Source organism: Caloenas nicobarica, chromosome 2 (genome assembly GCF_036013445.1).
Source record: "Caloenas nicobarica isolate bCalNic1 chromosome 2, bCalNic1.hap1, whole genome shotgun sequence".
NCBI classification, from domain to species: Eukaryota; Metazoa; Chordata; class Aves; order Columbiformes; family Columbidae; genus Caloenas; species Caloenas nicobarica.
Genome location: NC_088246.1, coordinates 123,107,412 through 123,126,894, shown reverse-complemented (window position 1 = coordinate 123,126,894; position 19,483 = coordinate 123,107,412). Strand labels below are relative to the sequence as shown.

The following is a 19,483-nucleotide window of genomic DNA, read 5'->3' as shown; positions in this document are numbered from 1 at the left end:
GGGAAAAATATTTGTTAAAGATTAAGAATGAGCAATATTGAAATATCCAGAGTTTCAAAGGCAAAATTAATTGGACAAATGCTTCAATAATAACTTGGCTTTTAATTTCTAGATATAAAGTTATCCAAATTATCACAACTTCCAGATACAGATTTTTTTTAAAAAGTGGTTGCCTCTACTTCTTTTAATCTAAATCACAAACAGTGAATGCAAAGTTATCTAAGGCTTTTGAACTGTGAGATGGTCAATTGGCAAAGGCTCTTTTTCATGTTATACCAGGTACACAGGTAAACGTGTGCCTAATTACTTGCTGAAAGATACACAGGACTGATGAACCTGTTATCCTAAAACCAGTTAAATATCTGGCAATACCTATTGTCAATGTTTTTGCTTCCAATGGTGATTTCATGAATGATATTTGGCTTTTCCTGTTTCCTCTGTAGCCCATAGCTCACTGTGGTGGGTTTGTTGGATTTACTATAAAGGTTCTGTTCGCACCCTGTGGGTTGGGTTAAGAATTAGGATTTATGCATTTACTTCTACTGTTGCATTGTTTATACAGCTTTGGTTTAGTTTTGATCCCTTTTTTTTTTGCCTTTGAGGCTCTTCCACAGTGTCAGCTGCTGACTGATAGTAGGAGAACGGCCTCGTGGTGTGAATGAAAGGGACCTAGCGGTTGGTAAACAGAGATAAGGAATAAATAGAGCACAGGCAAAAGGAGATAGTTCTGTGGGAGCCCAGATTGCCGCCAGTCTGTTCAAGTGAGATGCAGTGCCTGTCCTTTTCCCAGATTAAATTAGTGTGCAAAATCTCCAGTGACCTCCTCCCCTTCTCCCCATACTCTTTAGCCAAGCTGAACAGCCTCTGCTGTAAAGTATTCATTTTATCCAGGGACAAGTTGGACAATAGAACTCTCCCTGTTACTTATGGACAGCTGTCGTGATTCATAGGGCTTTTCAACATTCCATTTTTCATAAGAGTTAAAAGGGTTTTACCTTGTAACTGATGAGAGGTTAGAAATGCAAAAATGCTAGCCCTGAGGTTGCCTGTAATAAGGGAGTTAATAAATAAATATCACCCCCCCAGCCTCCCCAAATACACATATCCCCTCCCCAATGTGTGAAAGGCTGTGTGTTTTGCTAGTGCTGCTCTTCTTATTTAAAGGGGTTTAATTGTGATAACATGATTACACTGGAGCATGAACTGCATGGAGGAATTAACAAGTAGAGACACAGTGATATGCAGGGCCCCCAAGGTTTCCTAAATTAAAGGTGACCAGTGCAAACCTAGTGAGTGCCCTTTTCTCTTCTTTGCCCTTCTTTTGCCTACATCTCCTATCACTTTATTACCTGCAAATAACTCCCAGGAAAGAGTAAATCCTCATGAGATACCTCTGTGGTCCCGTATTTTTTTTAGTGATTTACTGCAAATATATTCAGCATTTTGACTGATTAAATAGACCTTCGGCAACCTTGAGGGTCACTGTGTAGAGTATGTACATAGAAAATGCATCAGCCCATTGTACCCTGGCAGCTAATGAGATTGGTCGTTAAGTAAATGACACAAAGCCTACAAAAAAAGCTTAGCAGCTCACTAGAGTATCACAGAGTGTCCCTGCACACCACACAACGACACAAACAGTGGACTAACCTAGCCCACCCCTGCTTTATTCTACATCACTGCTTCCCTGATGTCAGCGTGAGAGGCAGAACAAAGGCTAAAAGGCACACGGTAAGTCAGTCTGACAATTATGCCCTAGGGAGAAAGTAGAGCAAATCTTAGTCTAACCATGGGGTTGAAAGTCCGTTTCTAGACAAGTAGGTCAATAATGAAGGGATTTTTTTCCCCCCTGTCACTTCACAAAGGGGAGAAAAATATCTCTGGAATCAAGGTTGGGTTTGTTTCTTGTTTGTTTGTTTCCTTTTCTCTCTCTGTCTGATGTGCCAGCTTACAAAAGTTTCTGGGATTCCAAAAGTAATGTGAAAGAGTGTGTTTTGTGAACTGGGTATTGTAGAGTAATGAAAGAAATATTCTTTGTAAGAACTGCCACAAAATAAGCACCACCTCAGATGCACCTTAATGTCTGATGAACTTTACAGACAGAAAGTTGCTTTTTACTTCTCTGAAAAGCTTTTTACTTCTCTCTAAAAACCTGCTGAAAATGTATTATATGTGTGAATACACATTTCAATCCACTAGCCAGCTACTTACATCCCTAAATATCTGGCACAGTTTTTACAACTATGCAAATACAAGTGAAGTTGTTACTATAATTTATTATTATTATTATTATTATTATTATTAAAACAGGTTTTTTACATCATGTCTCTCTCAGTGCTTTTACATGAACTGAAATTAAAGAGTTGAGGATTTTCAGCTAAACAATTACACAGTCATTACCTGTTTTCTTTGCACAGCAGCAAAATATTGAGCTCATATCTTAGAATAGCAGGTGTCTGACTGTGTATCCGATGATAAAATCTTTTCTAACAGTCTTTCAGTTTAGTATCTCAGGACCATTTATTTTGCTGAAAAAATGGCAACAGGAAGTTGCCAGAAAGTCTTGTTTGCATTGCTAAAATGTTTCTGTCTGCTTTGCACTTTGGAGGCTCAGGGGATGTTAGGTTCAGAGGAACACGATATTATTGCAAGATGCCTGCATGAATTAAGTAATGCTTTTCTCTTCTGCCTGCTCCCCCCCCCAACACCAAAACCCACATTAAAATGATGTTTTAAGAATGCTTTCTCAAACATAGACTGTTAAAGAAGTGGGATTTAGATATCAGCTTGCATTACGGTTGGTTTTTTGTTGGTTTCTGGTTTGTTTTGGAAGAGTTATTTAATTTGGGAAAACACTTGTCAGTATACGTATATTTAGACATCTCAGAAAAACCTGTTCACTTAAAACTCTTCTTAAGTCCCAGAAGTCAGTTCACTATGATATGTCACTTACCCAGGGACACCTTTTTTACTGCACGGACAATAGAAATATTGTCACATCTTATAAAAACTAAGATAAAATGTGATAATTTAACACATGTACTTGGTGATGCCTTGCAAAGGGTTATGTGTGTACATGCATATATACCATCTGCATGTGCATATTTTTGTAAAAAGTGTACATATGCAAAAAACTGTATTCACCTATATAGTATTCCAGTTTATTGAAACTAAGTAACAGTTACGTTTGCCTTTGCATTTCCCCAAATTTCCATCTTAGGAAATGTAATCAGGAAGCAAATAAACTCAAGTAAAATTTTGTATTTAATGTTATTTTCCATGTTTTTAAGGTGTGTACATATTAGCAATATGTTTTCCTTATGTTATCTCAGAAAATATATATGCAGGCATCAGAAAACAAGCTTGCTTTCTCAGCTGAGTCCTATAATTCATACTTAATTTCTAGATCAGCAGAGATTTAGTAAGCTATAGTGTTATGGCACAGTTTTGCTTTGAACTTTGCTAATTGATATTAAGTTTTCAGTTCATTTTAACAGATAAGATTGGAGGGTATTTCATGTTCAGGTACACCATCACAGCTTTTAAAAATGAGCACATCCCTATCACACAATCATCATGCTTTTTGTATACCTATGTGAATGAGAGTAGGGGATATTTGATATTTCAGCACTCACCACATTAATGAATAAGTTCAGCTGTCCTTTGTCCTATTAAAAGTAGAGAGTGATTTCATAGAGGTAATGCACATGCAGCAGTGCTACAAAAATCATAGCACTGCTGTAATCCGACAGGTTGAACCACAGTAAGTTTCAGTAGTTTTTCAGAGCTTCATTATTTTTTCTCGTCTGTCATTTCTTTAGTACACTTAAGAGAAAAGGCAAACAAAACTTGATTTCTGAGAATTAATGTTGTTTATCTGATCTCCCTAATAAACTGGGTAACACACCATATTTTTAGAAACCATTTTTCAATAGACTTTTTTGGACCTTACAATCCAATATGAGGCCTCTGGACATACCTTTGTGCTCAGTTCTGGGGAACATCAGTGTCAGGTGTGTATATGGATCTGAAAAAGTTTGTGGCATTACACAGTTGATTTGAACAATTCTAATTAACTTTTTTCACACTTATAGATATTCAAGCCAGTAATCACAAATGGCTGATATTCCTGATAAGAAAGTATCTCCAAGGTCAGTTACAGCCAGTCCTGCCAAAGGCCTGGCTCTGTTGTTCCAAAATAAAATGTAACAAATAACATACAGAGTAAACTTTATAGTCTACTACATCCGTATCTATTTGGAGCATCTAGACCAAAATCTATATGTTACTTAACTCATTAATTTTGGAAGTGTACATATATAACTGGGACTGCGTCACTTGTAGTTTATGTGTGCATAGTTGTGGATTATTAAAAACTGCTTGAGCAGAATCAGTGCTTCTGAATTGTAATTATCTTGAATCACTTTAGACTAAAGATACTGTTTAATTAGTGATAAAAATATTATCTCTCTCTTAACTTTTTTTTAGTACTTACATAAAATCTCTTTGGAGGAAAATTGCTCTTATTTATGTTCATGGAAGACTTCTAATAATACTAGCAACTCTTGCTTTTCTAGATGACAGATTTCTAGTTCAAAAAACGGTGATAACCTAGCAGTAAAAGTTACTTTATCATGAAAACGGGGCTTATCTGCTTGGGTAGGTGAATACTTACAAAAGCATTTCTACAGAAGTGTTTCCACTGAGCTGAGGACGATGGCTCACTTCAATACAGTAAAGCAGGTGTGTAAGTGTTTTGAAGGTGAGGGATTTATTGAATTGCTTAAAAGATTTGGGTAACATTTGCAAGCTCATTTTTCAGGTTTGGCTTCATATATGAACTTTACCCTCCATTAAAAGGAAGTTGGTTTCGTTTAAAGACGTGTATTTGGACTCTGCTCCATGAAGCATTAGATTAAAAACAAACAAACAAACAAACAAACAATACCCCAAACCAAACAAAAAAAAAAAAGAAACCAAAAAAACACCCAACAACAAAAAACCCCACTCTTTAGGACTTTTCCAAAATGTCATTTCAAGTGAGCATCGGAGATCCCAATTTCTTCTTAACAGTGTTTCTTCAGGTAGTAGTAAGAGTCATTTGGTCAGTTCCTTAAATCTCAGGAGAAAATCTGACACCTTTGCTGTTCCCCTCCCAATTTAGAGCACATGTATAGCAGCTAGATTGGCATAACAGAGTAGTAATGTCTCCAAAGGCACTGTTATGGACTATCAGGTCAATAATCCTTATGCTAAGAAGGATTTACATGATACAGAGTAATGGCTCTGTCATTTCCGAAGTAAAAATCCACTTTTTAACGAGCATAAAGATACTGTTTTACACTCTTCTCATCAGAAATATTGAGTAGTTTAAAAAAAAAGCAAACACACAAAAAAAGTAAGCACACATCCCTTCTTCAAATAAAAGTTCACATTTAAATGTTTGAATAAAATAAATGTCAAAATACTGTAGATAGGCAGCTACAGTATCCCAAACAGAGACTTTTTAAGAAATATACTTATTACTCTTTTCCAATATTTTCTTCCTTGCTTTATCAGAAAAGTAAAGGATATTTCCATCCTGTCTTCAAATAACGCTTTTATGATGCAGTACAGAAATAGATTGGACTTAGGGGGCCTTTTGTTTGTTTTGCTTAATTTTTCTACTGTGTGTTTTTCTCCTACTTCAGACAGAAGTTTGACACAACCTAACACACACAATCTAGATCTTGTTACAAAAGTAACTTTGAAAGTAAGGACTGTGGTCATAGAAATCCAAAGCTGTGGCTTTCATATTAATTTATTTTTTTATATATAATTCAATTTCTTGTGATGAAAAACAAAGCAAACCAAAAACCCCACAAAACATTTAATAAATTTTCTACGATGTGGTAAAATCAACCTCCATTCAAGGTGTGAAAAGTCATCAAATCCTGAACAGAAAGAACTACCACCATGATACAAATAAAGAGAATGAGTACACGTGACATTTTCATTGTATCTCTAAGATTTTATAAAATTAAGCACCATTTTGAAATATAAGTCTGATGGGAATTATCCTATATATAAGTGTTTGACATTTAGCGAACAAAGTGCAACTGGATACACAAATCACTTTAAACAACACTGACACGTGGTCAAAAGAAACATATATTAATGCTCAAGTGTGTGGTCAATCTACCTTACGGACAGCCATCCCATTATTTTTGTGAGAAATAGTACTGTCTACAAAAAGGGTTAAAGAAAATGCATTCTGTTGCATCTGCTTACTAAATCCCTTACTTTAGTAGAAATTCAAATTTTGTAAAGATTATTCGTTTTATTGATGCATATAATTATAATCACAAGCCATCTGCTGATTTGGCAGGCATGGTTAAAATTCTCTAACTCTCATAACCTTTCAAGTACAGTGCCCTTGGGACTCTATTTCACTTTTATATTTTGGAAAACATGTAGGGACAAACAAGAGAGGTCATCTGCCGAAAGTCAGACCTGTAAAATATTAAAAAAATAAAGATTGTGATGACTACTCTTGTCTTAATGGTGAAGAAAGTATTTGCTATTTTATTTCTCACTTCAGGAAGGATTATACTGGTTTCCATCATGCATTTTCGGAATTTGAATTTTTTCTAGGGATTAAAGCTCTCTCCTAGCACTCCTGGGATCTGGGTTCCAACTCTAAACTAAAAGAACAAATATTGTTCAGTTTGGATGTCACAGGTGAATTAAACATATTTGACCTTGGCCTTAATTTTTCTTGTAACGCAATTCCAATTACATTTCTATTTCAAGTCTTTTAACAAACACTACTAACCTTTTTTTTTTTTTGGAGCTTGGTTGTACTGAGGGGCATCTATCACTTATGTAGCTTTTTCCCATGAAGGTCAAAAGAGCATTTTAATTTAGAGGATTACATACAATAAGGCATTAAATGAGTGGCTAACATTCTTTGCCCTAGTCCTTTAGAAATGCATGCCTTTTTACTAGACTACATTTGGCTGTTGGTCAGCCACATTTACAAATTTTTGCCTATAAGAAATGCTGTTTTCCATTTTCTTGTGTCCTTCACCATGTTTAGCCAAACTATTTTATACTTGCTAATTATTTTTTTCTTTAATATTTGTTGTTGTTTCTGTTGTTGTTGTGTTATGTGTGGTGTCATTCTGCTACTTCTAGCAGAAAACATCCATGAGGGGAAAAAAAATCTAGGAGATTCTCTCTCTGTCGTAATACAAAAATGATCACATTGTAGGACATTGTCAGCACTCTGACTTAGGAAAAAGGGTGTTTTAGAGAGAAAATACAGAAGGTGGAAAAACTTGGTGTAGAAAGGGATAGTCCAGTGACTTCCTGATATTAGCAGAAGGCAATCACCCCTCAACAGAACTGTCTTGCTTAATGCTGTATTGATGTGTACCTTGCAGGAACAAAAGACACAACTCTCACTTCTGGTTAATTAGTGTATCTGAAGGCCTGTATACAGCATGTATGCTTCTTTACTCCTTTTGGAGGTTTGATTCTCACCCCACACCCTCATTATGACAAGCAGGAGGGAAATGCACATGTCTGAAAGTGTCTTCACGGCTGAATCTAGGGAAACAGGCCGAGAGTAGCTCTGGTTTATTTCACAACCAATTAAGTATGACATCTGTTGAAACTCAGGAAATAAGTCTCCCTTCCTCCTGTTCATATACTTACTTAAGCTGCCAGTCTTTTGTTTGGATATGGTGAATTTTACTCACAAGACTTTTTTTCCTTTGGAGTAAATACACAAAATATAGAAAACAAGACATAAATAATTTTTTTTTTTAATTAAGTTTCACTGGGCGCATGTGAAAAAGCCCTGCTTGGCACTCACAAATCAAGCAAATGATTGTGTTAATAATTCTTTGCCTAAACACCTTATATGCTGAAAAAAGGGCACGTTTGTAGAAGGCAATGTAGGCACAATAACATCTTCAGTTAAAAAAACCCTGGCTCTTGTTGTTGGCTCCCAAAGACCAGAAAAAGTTGTTAGAAGGAATCTGGCTTTCATTTCTTTTATTTTATGTTGAAAACTAGGCATTAAACAGAAGGCACTGAACAGAACAGGACATGTGGAATTATGTATGGTTAAAAAAATAATTAAATGCAAAGCCACTGTCATTAGTGATATCAGGTTTCTTAAGTATACAATAGTTCATAATAAACCAAGGAAGAAACACAGTTAAGCTTAAATAGTAAACTTAGACTTAAGAATGTATTCAACATCAGATAATAATAGTTCAAGCTGAGAGACACTTCCTATTTATCAGATGCCAATCCATGTGATACCTTTACTTATCAGGAAAGTTTTTATTCTTTCATAAATATTACCCAACCCAAATATTAAAAAGATGGTATTTCAGTCCATACTAACTTTTAGAGTTCAGTTTCCTTCTATTGTGCTTAGAACTTGATTGCCTTAATTCTTCTATATCTAGATAAAGTAATATTTGCCATAACATTATGACTTTTTCCTTTCTCTGCCTCTCGACACTGGATTCTTCTGTCACTCTGGAGCCACACTGCTCATACCAAAGCTGTGACTAACTCTCCTTTTCTTTAATTTACACCATCCACTAGTGCTCCCTTTTACTTGTTCATCAGCTTCGTTTTGTTTGCCAGTTCTTTCCTACAAGGACTGGCGCTGCCTTCATTCCTGGAAGATGGTTGTCTACTTTATTTCTCATGTTTTTTCATCGCTATTTTAAAATATATCCCACAGCCACATCGCATACATGTTCTTTCAGCTGTAAAATGCTGCTCAGCAATTGCCATGGGTTCCGTGGTTAAGAATTCTCCAGTGAAATCCTCCATGTGCGCAGCAGAAGTATCTAGACCTGAGCCAGTCATACAGATTCCCTTTGGAGTCAGTGGAAAGAAAGATACATTTCTTGGATGCGATTCTTTTCATACTGAAGTAGTTGTATGAAATAAGTACGTTGTATCACACATCTACACAGCGGCAGAAGTGCCTGCAGGTTGCCTAGAGGCTACCCAGAGACTATGGGAAACCAGCAGTTACTACCTCAGAAATAAATATCTGTATTTCAGCACATAAAGTTGGGAAGGTGAATCCTATCATTCCTGTCCAGCTTACAAACTGGACTTGATCTCTTGTTATATCTTATCTCTACATAAACTTACTATTTCTCACAATTTCATACAAGGCAGTGATATGAATAATATGGTATATCTTTGACCAAAAGTTTCCTCCTATATATACATAGTATTTATTAAATTCAGTGTGTGCTCAGATATTAATGGAAAGCAGAATAACAAAACTGAATATTGCTTGTATGGCTCAGAGGACCACATTTTGCCCCTGAAATGTGATATTTATAAAATGGAAGGGGACATTTCCTTGTTTTGTTCTTTGAAGTAATTATTTTTCCCTTGCAGAAATGATTTTCTTTTCTCAAACATAGTTCTTAAAAAATAAGAAAAAAGCTGTAAAGATTTTAAAATATCCATTCATTTCAAAATACAATAGAGATTTCTACGTTAAACCAGTCGGAATTTTTTAAATGCTGCTGATAGAAGCATTTCCAGACTCAGCTCCAGATTTTCCCTCTTCCGTTGGTCATTACTCAGGCTCTGTAGGCATTTTTGAGGTATATTTGTGATTTCTCTCTCTTCTCAGGCTTTCAAGACTGTTTCTCAAGCTTCAAGGTAACAGAATAATAGATTAGATTATGTTTTGCACTGTTTCTGTGGGTGATTATAGCGATTCAATGTTTCTCGTGCTCTCATAAAAACTAGAAGCAAGCTTCCAGTTCAAAATTTCAGTTGCTGGGCACACATTGCATAGATTTCAATTATTTTTCTGTGTTTGAAGATAATTGATGACACAAATTTTGATTTTTGGAGGATTATCTTTCATACCCATAATTTTAGCACAGAGGTGTGGGGGTTTTTAACCAAATCTTTGCAAATTAAATCTCTAGGGGCAGGTTCTCAAAGTTTCTTCAGATCAAGGCAAAGTGCTTAAATTGCATTTCGAAGTGGCCAATACAGAGCTCCTTTGGGGATGAAAGCTGGATAGAGCTCCATTAAGCTATACTAACCCTTGTGTAGTGGATGATCCCTATGGAAGAGCATGTGGCTATATAGTACCTTAAGATATACCATGTGAGATACACGCTGGCCTTGGAAGCAGGGAGCCATAGCCAGGTCTCTGTCTGTCCTTTGCTTTGTCATACTTTTTCCCTGAAGGGAAGATAACCACAGTAGTAAACTCTGCTCTAAGATTATGCTCAGCTTGATCTAATTTTGTAACAGTGAGTTTTACAAAGGGTTAGTAATGATGTGTCACCAACAGCACTTCCACAGATGAAACTCAAAGTCAATGAAAACCATGACCAAAATTGTGGGCATGCAAAGTTCATTATAGTATTGAGATGCGTTCAATAAACACAACCCTTTAGACTGATTTAACATTTATTCCGAAAAGCTTAATCTGCCCACATATAATATTCTGACTGTCCTCCCCACAATGGACATTTTAGGTTAGTAGGTCAAGAGAGGTTCTTCTCCCCCTCTACTCTGCCCTGGTGAGACCTCATCTGGAATATTGTGTCCAGTTCTGGGCCCCTCAGTTCAAGAAGGACAGGGAACTGCTGGAGAGAGTCCAGCGCAGGGCAACAAAGATGATTAAAGGAGTGGAGCATCTCCCTTATGAGGAAAGGCTGAGGGAGCTGGGTCTCTTTAGTTTGGAAAAGAGGAGACTGAGGAGTGACCTCATTAATGTTTATAAATATATAAAGGGTGAGTGTCACGAGGATGGAGCCAGGCTCTTCTCGGTGACAGCCAATGATAAGACAAGGGGTAATGGGTTCAAACTGGAACTCAAGAGGTTCCACTTAAATTTGAGAAGAATCTTCTTCTCAGTGAGGGTGACAGAACACTGGAACAGGCTGCCCAAGGGGGTTGTGGAGTCTCCTTCTCTGGAGACATTCAAAACCCACCTGGATGCCTTCCTATGTAGCCTCATCTAGGTGTTCCTGCTCCGGTGGGGTGATTGGACTAGATGATTTTTTGAGGTCCCTTCCAATCCCTAACATTTTGTGATTCTGTGATTTAGTGGCTGTCCTTAAAAAGTGTCTTCTTAAATATCCCTAACTCATTTTGAATAACATGGGAGAATAAACAGCCTTAGCCCTAAATGCTTTGGCCCTAATGTCATTTATAGCAACAACATTAGTGATACCACTTATTCTTATTGTTATTAATGTGAAAAATGTGCTACTATTTTATGATCACAGGGAATAATACTGTGATATTGCAGAAGTGCAAGTTTTTTTCAATCAAGGAGTGTCAGCCTTCAAAAAGCAAGTTCAGCATTCTGGAAAGCCTTCATATCATACAGCTTTCTTCTCTGTTTATTTGTATGGTTTTGGTATTTATTTGTGTTTGCATGATGATCTCTATCTTTTAAATTTAGAAACCGCGTGGCTATTTTGATGATATTTTAAAAGTAAAGAAGGCAAGTTTTTAAGTGGGCACAGTATGGAAGATATTATTTTTGGCCCTAAATTTTTCCTACACACCATTTGGTATGTTTCCTCCTTCCTGAACCTCCAAGAAGGATCCCCACAGTAGGATTATCATCAACTCAATAGGCTCTTTAGAAAAGCTGTCTCCCAGCTGCTTCAGTATACAGCATGGTAGAGAGCTAGTAAGCCCTGTTACTGCCAGAGTTCAAGTTAAGCAGATTGCATCTCAGGAAAGGGTGAAACTCAGTCCAAGGGGTCAGGTTTTCCTCTTCACCAAATGGAGAGGACATGTTCCTGGTTTTCCTGCCCATGGAGGAGGGAGACATAATGCTCTTCTTGAGAACTCATGAAAAGACAAGCCAGTAACGTGTGAAGACCTTTGAGTAGAAGGAGAATGCCCATGCTATCCTTCAGAATTTTTTTTTATATTAAGAATGAGTGAGATACAGCATGTGCGAAGAAGGAATAATCTCTTGAGCAGAGGGAAAATCTAAGACAAAATGGGCATTACATAACAACAGTTTTCCCTGGCCTGATCTGAGTGAACAGAGGTTTCTGTGAGTCATTAAGCCAAGTTAGTGCATCTTTGGGAAATTCACTTTCACATAAAATTCCAAAAACAAGCAGGACAATTGCTTCTAATAGAGCAATAAATAAATGTTTGCCTTTTAAAAGACCATTACCACATAGTTCACATTTTCTCGTTGCTCAGGGTGTCTGAGGTTGTCAATACAGCTTGTACAACTTAAGATGCCTGAGGGAAAGAGGTTGTTCATTACAGTGATGTTCAAAGGAAATGGGCATTTCCCAGATGACTATTTAAGTGATCCTTTGGAATCCCATGGTGCTTTTGCCTTGATGTGTTCAAAAGCAAATTTATCATATTTTGAGCTGCCAGTCCTACAAGGTTAACCTGGACCTGGAAAGCTTAAGTTTCTTCCTCCATCATCATATTCAGAAGACCATATTCCTACCTTAGATTTGTCAATTACCATTATCTCATGTGACAGCTAGCGAGGAATTTGGCTTCAAATAATATCTTCATGAACAGGTCTGTTGCAGATACAACTGTGAGTAGTTGAGCTCATTCTCACATAATATGTGCTGTGTGGTGTCCCTTTGGTGTATGGTGAAAATTTACTTTCTCTGATAACGCTTACAGATCTTACCCCAAGGAAATCTGCTCAGATCAGGGCAACCTCTGTACAGACAATTTTAGCATAGAATCATGTTTTAAAGACAGTGCTAGCTTAGAGTCCTGTCCTCACTTATAAAAAAAGCAAACATTTTCTGATTGTTGACCCAAAAAGAACTTGAGCTTTGAGAGCTCTGTCACAATGCCCACCTTTAGCCATAGTCTTCATAGCCTCCAATGAGAAAGCTGGAATAACTACTAGTGACTAACTGTAGGTGCTCACTGCTGCTGTGGAGGAGCACGTGCCCTTACTTTCTCGACAATAAAAGGAAGATAAGTCTGAGTCCCCTCTCTGTTACTAAAGTTAGCCTTTCCAAATACCCACCCCAAGTTTTATACAGTCCTTAAAGAGGACATATAAAAGTGACGTACAAAGATCACTCTTGATCTTACACTGCTATAAAGAATACATCCTGTTTACCCCAGCAAGAAAATGATATGTTCTATTTACTTGCTGTTGAATTACCTTCTAGAATTATGTAAAAACAATATCAGGTTACTGAAAGCCTTAAATCAGTGTCTCATTAGAGTTTGCCATAAAAATAGTACAAACTTTTTCCTTAAGTGACTTAACTTTTACACTATCTGTTCTACTGCATAAAACAATATTTTATAAAGAAATTTTCTAGTTCACAGACCAGCAAGCTATAAATAAACACTCTCATGCAACAATCAGGCAAGACAAGCTAGATAGGTACACAGATCTAATCTTCCTTATATAAACTATTAAAAAAGGAGAATTTTTATTATTTTTCATGTGCTTAGTTTTCTAGTCTTTTTGATTAATTCCGTAATCTTGAGCACATCATGTTGGCTTAAAAAATGCTGTTGTTTCCATAAAAAGAGACATGGGAATGGTAGGAGTTTTATGTATTTTTTTTTAAACTGCTTTGCAAATTCTTTGCACAACAAACCTCACCAATATGTAAACAGGGCTCTAGCTACTGTGTTTGTCCACAGCTAAAGCTACAGATGAACACAGTGTAGTTGTGTGATGACAGGAACAGCTGACTCATTAGTAGAGAGCAGTGAAAGGTAATTAACCCTGGGAAAAGTACAGCTGCCATGCGAGCTGTTCCTTTCTGTAGGATCTGATTAGAAATTAGTGTTAAACCGCTGATTCTTTAAAAAAATGTCATTGATAATTCACTTTCTCTCTCAGGTGTGGCCCCTAACAGAGGCCTAGGATAGAACTAGTATACAAAAGGTCTTCTATCTAAAAGGGCCTTTTCTGAAAGAAGTACACACCTGTTTGGTTGCTTCTGGACTTTTCTTAACCATGAATATTGTCCCAGTTTTGAATGTTTTGAGGACACTCTCCAAGTCTATGGGCAGGGCAGACAATGCATTGTCAAAATGATTCAAGGTAGAACACTGTTATTTGCCATAATGATGCTGCTATTTATCAAAGCTGATTATTTAAAAGACACAGCTACTACTTCTTGTATCAGGACATAGTTCTGACACAAAGTGGTGAAGACCTCTTCAAAAGGAAACAAAAATCTGTCTCCTGGGGTAGGTGAGCACAGCATATGAAAACAGGATTACACTCTGAGAATGAAAGCCACCCCCCAGTCCAGCCCTTTTCCTGCACACATCTTGGCATTTGAAGTGCCACCAGAAGAGGCAGAAACCATGATTTAATGTGACGTGCAAACAACAAGCCAGCCCATTACATATATATTCAGACACCTGATACAGGCCTGCTTATCAAGAATGACATAGCTGTCAACTAAAATAGCAAAATTTCATTAATATAATATTGGAATTTCTGAACTGCTATTCAATATTTACAGCTGTCATATCCAAAATGGTTTTTAATCATCCTACTTTGCAAGATCTTCTGGTCAGGAATGTACATTTGTATACATATGTGATTAGTACCAAGTGTCTGTGAGTGCTTTCACATACAAATAACGTGGACTACTGAGGCCCACGAGAGTTCTCTGGTTCTTTTCAATGGAGCCAGGCTTACACTAGGGAGTCTGAAGGTTGACTGTTTAAAGTGATAAAGTTTGTAAGGCATCTCTCCATAGGACGATATTTTTCATCTTGCTCAAGTCAAATTTGCTGGAATAGGATGAATAATGGATTAGTATTATTTTACCAATGAAAAGTAGTATTACAAAGATATGTTTCTGTAATGTTATTTTTAACTCAGTATTGTTTAATGGTACAATGGGCCATTTTCTTACCACATATTCAATATGCTCACATTGAAAGAAACTTTTCTCTTTCAGTTTTTTTAAATGAAATCCAGTGCTTGTTGGGTACAATGTTTGAACTTAACATTACCATAAACATATATGTATATGCACATGAATATTTATCTATATAGCAAGATATATTTACACACCTTATTGATATTTTCAACATTGAGAGCAGAAATATTCAAAGCAAAATGGTTAAGGCTATTTTCCAGGAGAAAGTTTTTCTTAATAAAAAAAAAAACAACAGATTTTTGAGGTAGATACCTGACATTCCAAGAGAACAGTTACTTCCATATTGCCTAACATGTTAAAAAAGAACAGAAATGTGTTTTAAATTACTGTGCTGTTCATCCTGCATTACTTAGTACCCATTGTTCTTCAGAACTGTCCTTTTTTTGTTTGTTTGTTTGTTTTTAAAAAAACTTAAAGAGAAAGAAGAAATACTTTTTTCTTGAAAATCCCAAGTAATAACATAGTCTTGAAGTATTAGGTTGAGTTTCAGAGGAAGTAAAAGCATGAGCAGGCTATTAAATTGATGAATGCATGAGGATTAAAATAATATTCACTACCTTAAAACATGGTTAGAAATGCACAAAAGCACTTCACAGCACTCTATGTCATTATTTTCGTTTAGTTGAAAGGTTGAAAAACTTGCTGAAGGACACAAAATATATCATTGGCAGAGGCAGGGAGTTCCAGAGTCCCTTTTTTTTTCCCAATTATTTACTCAATCACAGTGTCTTCTGTTTATGTCTATGACAGAAGACAGGTGCCATTTTAGGAAATAACCTTCACTCCACTCTAGAATTATAAAAGGCTCCAAAAAGATAATTTAAACCACTATATCTGGTTCCACTGACCTCTTAACATAACTTGGAACAGACTAAACATCCTTTTCCTTGCTCTGCACATGTGACCCAAACATTTGCTGAGCAAAACCTTTCCAGATGGGAAGTCTGTCCCAGTGAACATTTTACATGCATATTTTAGTATCTGACAAATATTAGCCTTTTTTTTGACATTCTTTCTTACTTTGATTTTCAAGGTGGTAATTTTTTTTTTCCTGTACATGTTTCTTGGTTCGTTTTTTTCCTTTACTCTTCTGGATGTTCACAGGATCTTCAGGGCAGTGCAGTAGTGCAAGTACGCCCTATTATCTTTAGCAGTTAAGGTCATTACAAGTCTTTTAGATGGTGGCAGACTGTACTTCACATGGCACTCTCGAAGTTAATGAACATATGTGATTTGCATGTTGAGGGAAGGCACACTTCTTCCCTTTGTGTGACTTTCCCTTTCTTGCGACATGTCTGTCATGCTTAATGAAGACAGATTGTTGTTCAGAAAGGGGAGGATGAATGCATAGGATAACAGAATGGTAGTTATATTTCTTTTTATTAAAAAAGTTTGTAGTTTTAGGTTCATTGTTCTTTTTGACTCCATGTCAGAGAATGTTCAATGAGCTAATTAGCCATAGGTTTTGTCCAGCGTAAGAATTGCGATGTCCTAATTTTTGGCTACTAAATCAGTACCCCAGAATTTGGCTGGAACAGTCAGAAATCACAGGGAAGGAATGTAGTAACCTACATTAAGCCTCTAAGTATTTGAGAAGTGACCCCTTTTACTGAACCTAATCAGCTCCAGCACTTCTGTAGAGGATCCATAAAAGAACCCCCATAAAATTGCCCTTCAGACTCATTGATTCTTAACTAACTTGCTGGAAACTATGTAGGGTTCAAGGACTGTAACAGTGGTGGCTAAACATCAGGCATGGAGCAATACCGGAGCTGGACCAGAATCTTCCTGATGTTGAAGTAGGCTATAACAGAGTAATTAAAACCACACAATTTCACTGCTCTTAGATATATTGATCTGTGTGGTCAGCAATCTGCTGGCCTCAATCCTGCAACTACTAAGCGCCCTTGTTGATGAGCAGAAGACGATGGTCATCTTTTGCTGAAGTCAGTAGCAGTTCCCCCACACAGTACATCACAACAGAGATGACTCCCTGCAGGAAAAGTCATCCAAGCTGAAAAAGAGTAAACATGTTTTAAAAGAAAACAAACCCTGTGTTCCAGAGTCAATGACGCATGCTCTTTGAACTTTCTTTTAAAATTGCTGTGAAATCATAAGGTTGTTATGGTGTGGTTTTACTCAAAATAATGCATATCATTGTAACACAAGCCTTGAAGTTAAGTGGCTAGTTTACTGAAACATAGTTACCATAGTTACAGCAGGAGAACAGAGAATAACTTTTAGTTCTTTTGAAGCTATGAATTAGTTTAAAAAGAGGAAAAGGAATAAACAAGCATGCAGAAGTTTGTTATTCAATGTTTCATGCCTGATCAACTCCAAAGAAGAAAAACTCTCCCTAGACTAGGGCATTAACGTTTTCCAGCTGAAATCTGTAATTGCCCATCAACAAACACAAAATTACATTTCAGCTCTCCAGTATGTCTGTTTCCATGTTTTTTTTCTTGAGTCAGAGAAGTAACATATTTTTCCGAAGTTCTGCTTTCAGCATTTTGTTAATAACTGACATTTTACAGCATCTTGATTGCTAAAAAAAAAAAAATAAATAAAATAATGTCCTAAAGGCAATAACACATAGATAAACACAACTCATAAAATCTATAGTCTAGCACTGTTATTCATTATAAACACTATCTTAAGGCTGATGAGAGGGAAATGAGAATTTATCACAGTGAAGATGTCTTCTAGGACCAGCTCCATTGTTTTTCAGTTTAGCATTGAGATGTGCTCTATCCCTGAAGTGTTAATGGAGGTCACTGTTGCTGCTCTCCTTTACTGTGTCAAAGCAAAGGAGTTCCTACATAGTTGACTATTGAGAAACAAAATCATGTTCTTTCCAGTATATCACCTTCAGCTTATGAGCCTCTAGAGCAGCAGTGATTAACAGGACTTTTACAAAGTTTCTGTGTAGTTACAAGGACAGCTTCAATCTTCTGTCATTTTTTTACATTAGCTATGATTATGCTTTTACCACCAAAATGCATTTATTTTAAAGGTAACAATACAGACTCAGAGAATAGCTTATGTTTCATCTATATTTATCAGCACTCACTGTACATTTGTGTCTTCATTACCAGGAAATATTAAGGGACATTGTGCCATCTATTCCTGTTTACAGTTTATTATGCAGAGATAGGAAACACTTAGCATGTAAAATGAATGTAGAAATTATTCCTGGATAGAAACACGGACATTTCCCACTCGTTGGCTCTTTCTCCTCCATCACCGGATCAGAGTGTAATTGTCAGTAATCAGGCCTGCTTGCTGCTGATAAAACCACTCTGAATGCTAGCAGCCTTCTTTGTGTGATGACTCAATTATTCCAGAAGTGCCTCATCAAATCTGCCCCATCAGCTGGGCTAATAAATAAGGAGAAGAAACTGGCCCCCCAAAGCAAATTATAAATCCATTTGCATTAACCATTTCGCTGGTCCATGATCTAGGCAGAAATAAGCATGGCAGATTGTATTAAGCTTATTTGAATATGTTTATAATGTTTACAGCATGCAACCTTTTTTTTTTTTTTTTTTTCCACAAGGTGTTGGAATTATTGGTCATGAATAGCATCTAAATGCAGTTATGTTAATTACAGCAAAGCCTCAGGCATCTTTTAGGGATAGTTTGTTGCTTAAATCAGGTAAAAGTTAAACCCTTCTGCTAAGCAAAATATGATCTTGCACGTGGCATTGGAATTACTGTGATGTTTAAAAGAGAGGATGAGTGCAAGGGGTGTGTTTTTACAGGTACTGGAAGGACAACTGCCTGTGTTACAAGGCTATCATGTAGTGATAACATGACATCCTGTTCATCTCAAGGTAGAAATAAATAAGATAAAGTTTAGCCTTTTAGTTGAGAAAGAAAATGCAATAGTTGAAACAGCAATATTTCTTTTTCACGTATACTCTGCAATTAATAAAAAAAGTTCAAAGAGGAGTATTCTGCCCCAAGAAAATCCCTTTCTGAATCTCAAATTATATAAAATCGATGTTTCCAAGTAGTGCCCTCAGATTTCCAAGACTGCCCATGTGTGCTGCAGTGAGGGCGTTAAAATGAAGCATCAGAAGGCCAAACGAAATTAATTTGTTTAGTCATGTGCTGAACATTAAACATGTGCTTAAGGGTCTCACTGAGGTGACCCATAAATTTGTGTGGAACTTAACATGTAAAGTTATTTACTTCAACCTGCGCAGGATAAATATCTGACTGCAGTCAAGAGCTCAATATATCTTCACTAATTTGTAGTGGTATCTTTTGCTTTCATGTATTTTTTTCTGAAATACTAAATACGTTGCGTTATTTTATCTTGAGAAAGAGAAATCACTGTCAACATAGCAACACAAAAATTGTTCGAGGATCATAATGTTGAGCACATCAGATTTTCTTTCCTTAGCTATTACTTCCATTCTGAATTAACAAATCACAAAATGTTGTGATTATTCATTTTCATATTTGCAATATACCAACTAGTGATGTGATAAATGAGAGAAAATCAAATTCATCTGATGTAAATGTTATCCATTATGCTCAAAAAA

General features: G+C 36.5%; 1 protein-coding gene across 2 annotated transcripts in view; it reads left to right on the top strand.

Moving 5' to 3' along the window:
• Window positions 1-19,483, top strand: part of ST18 (ST18 C2H2C-type zinc finger transcription factor) — a 165,246-nt gene that overhangs the window by 69,371 nt on the left and 76,392 nt on the right. Inside the window, exon 1 of one of the 2 annotated variants that reach the window (XM_065628047.1) lies at window positions 1,558-1,731. The exons of the other annotated variant lie outside the window; for it this stretch is intronic. Coding sequence (XP_065484119.1) covers window positions 1,558-1,731 — 174 coding nt within the window. Of the gene's footprint in view, window positions 1-1,557; window positions 1,732-19,483 lie in introns of those variants that run through there. 2 annotated transcript variants of the gene reach the window in all.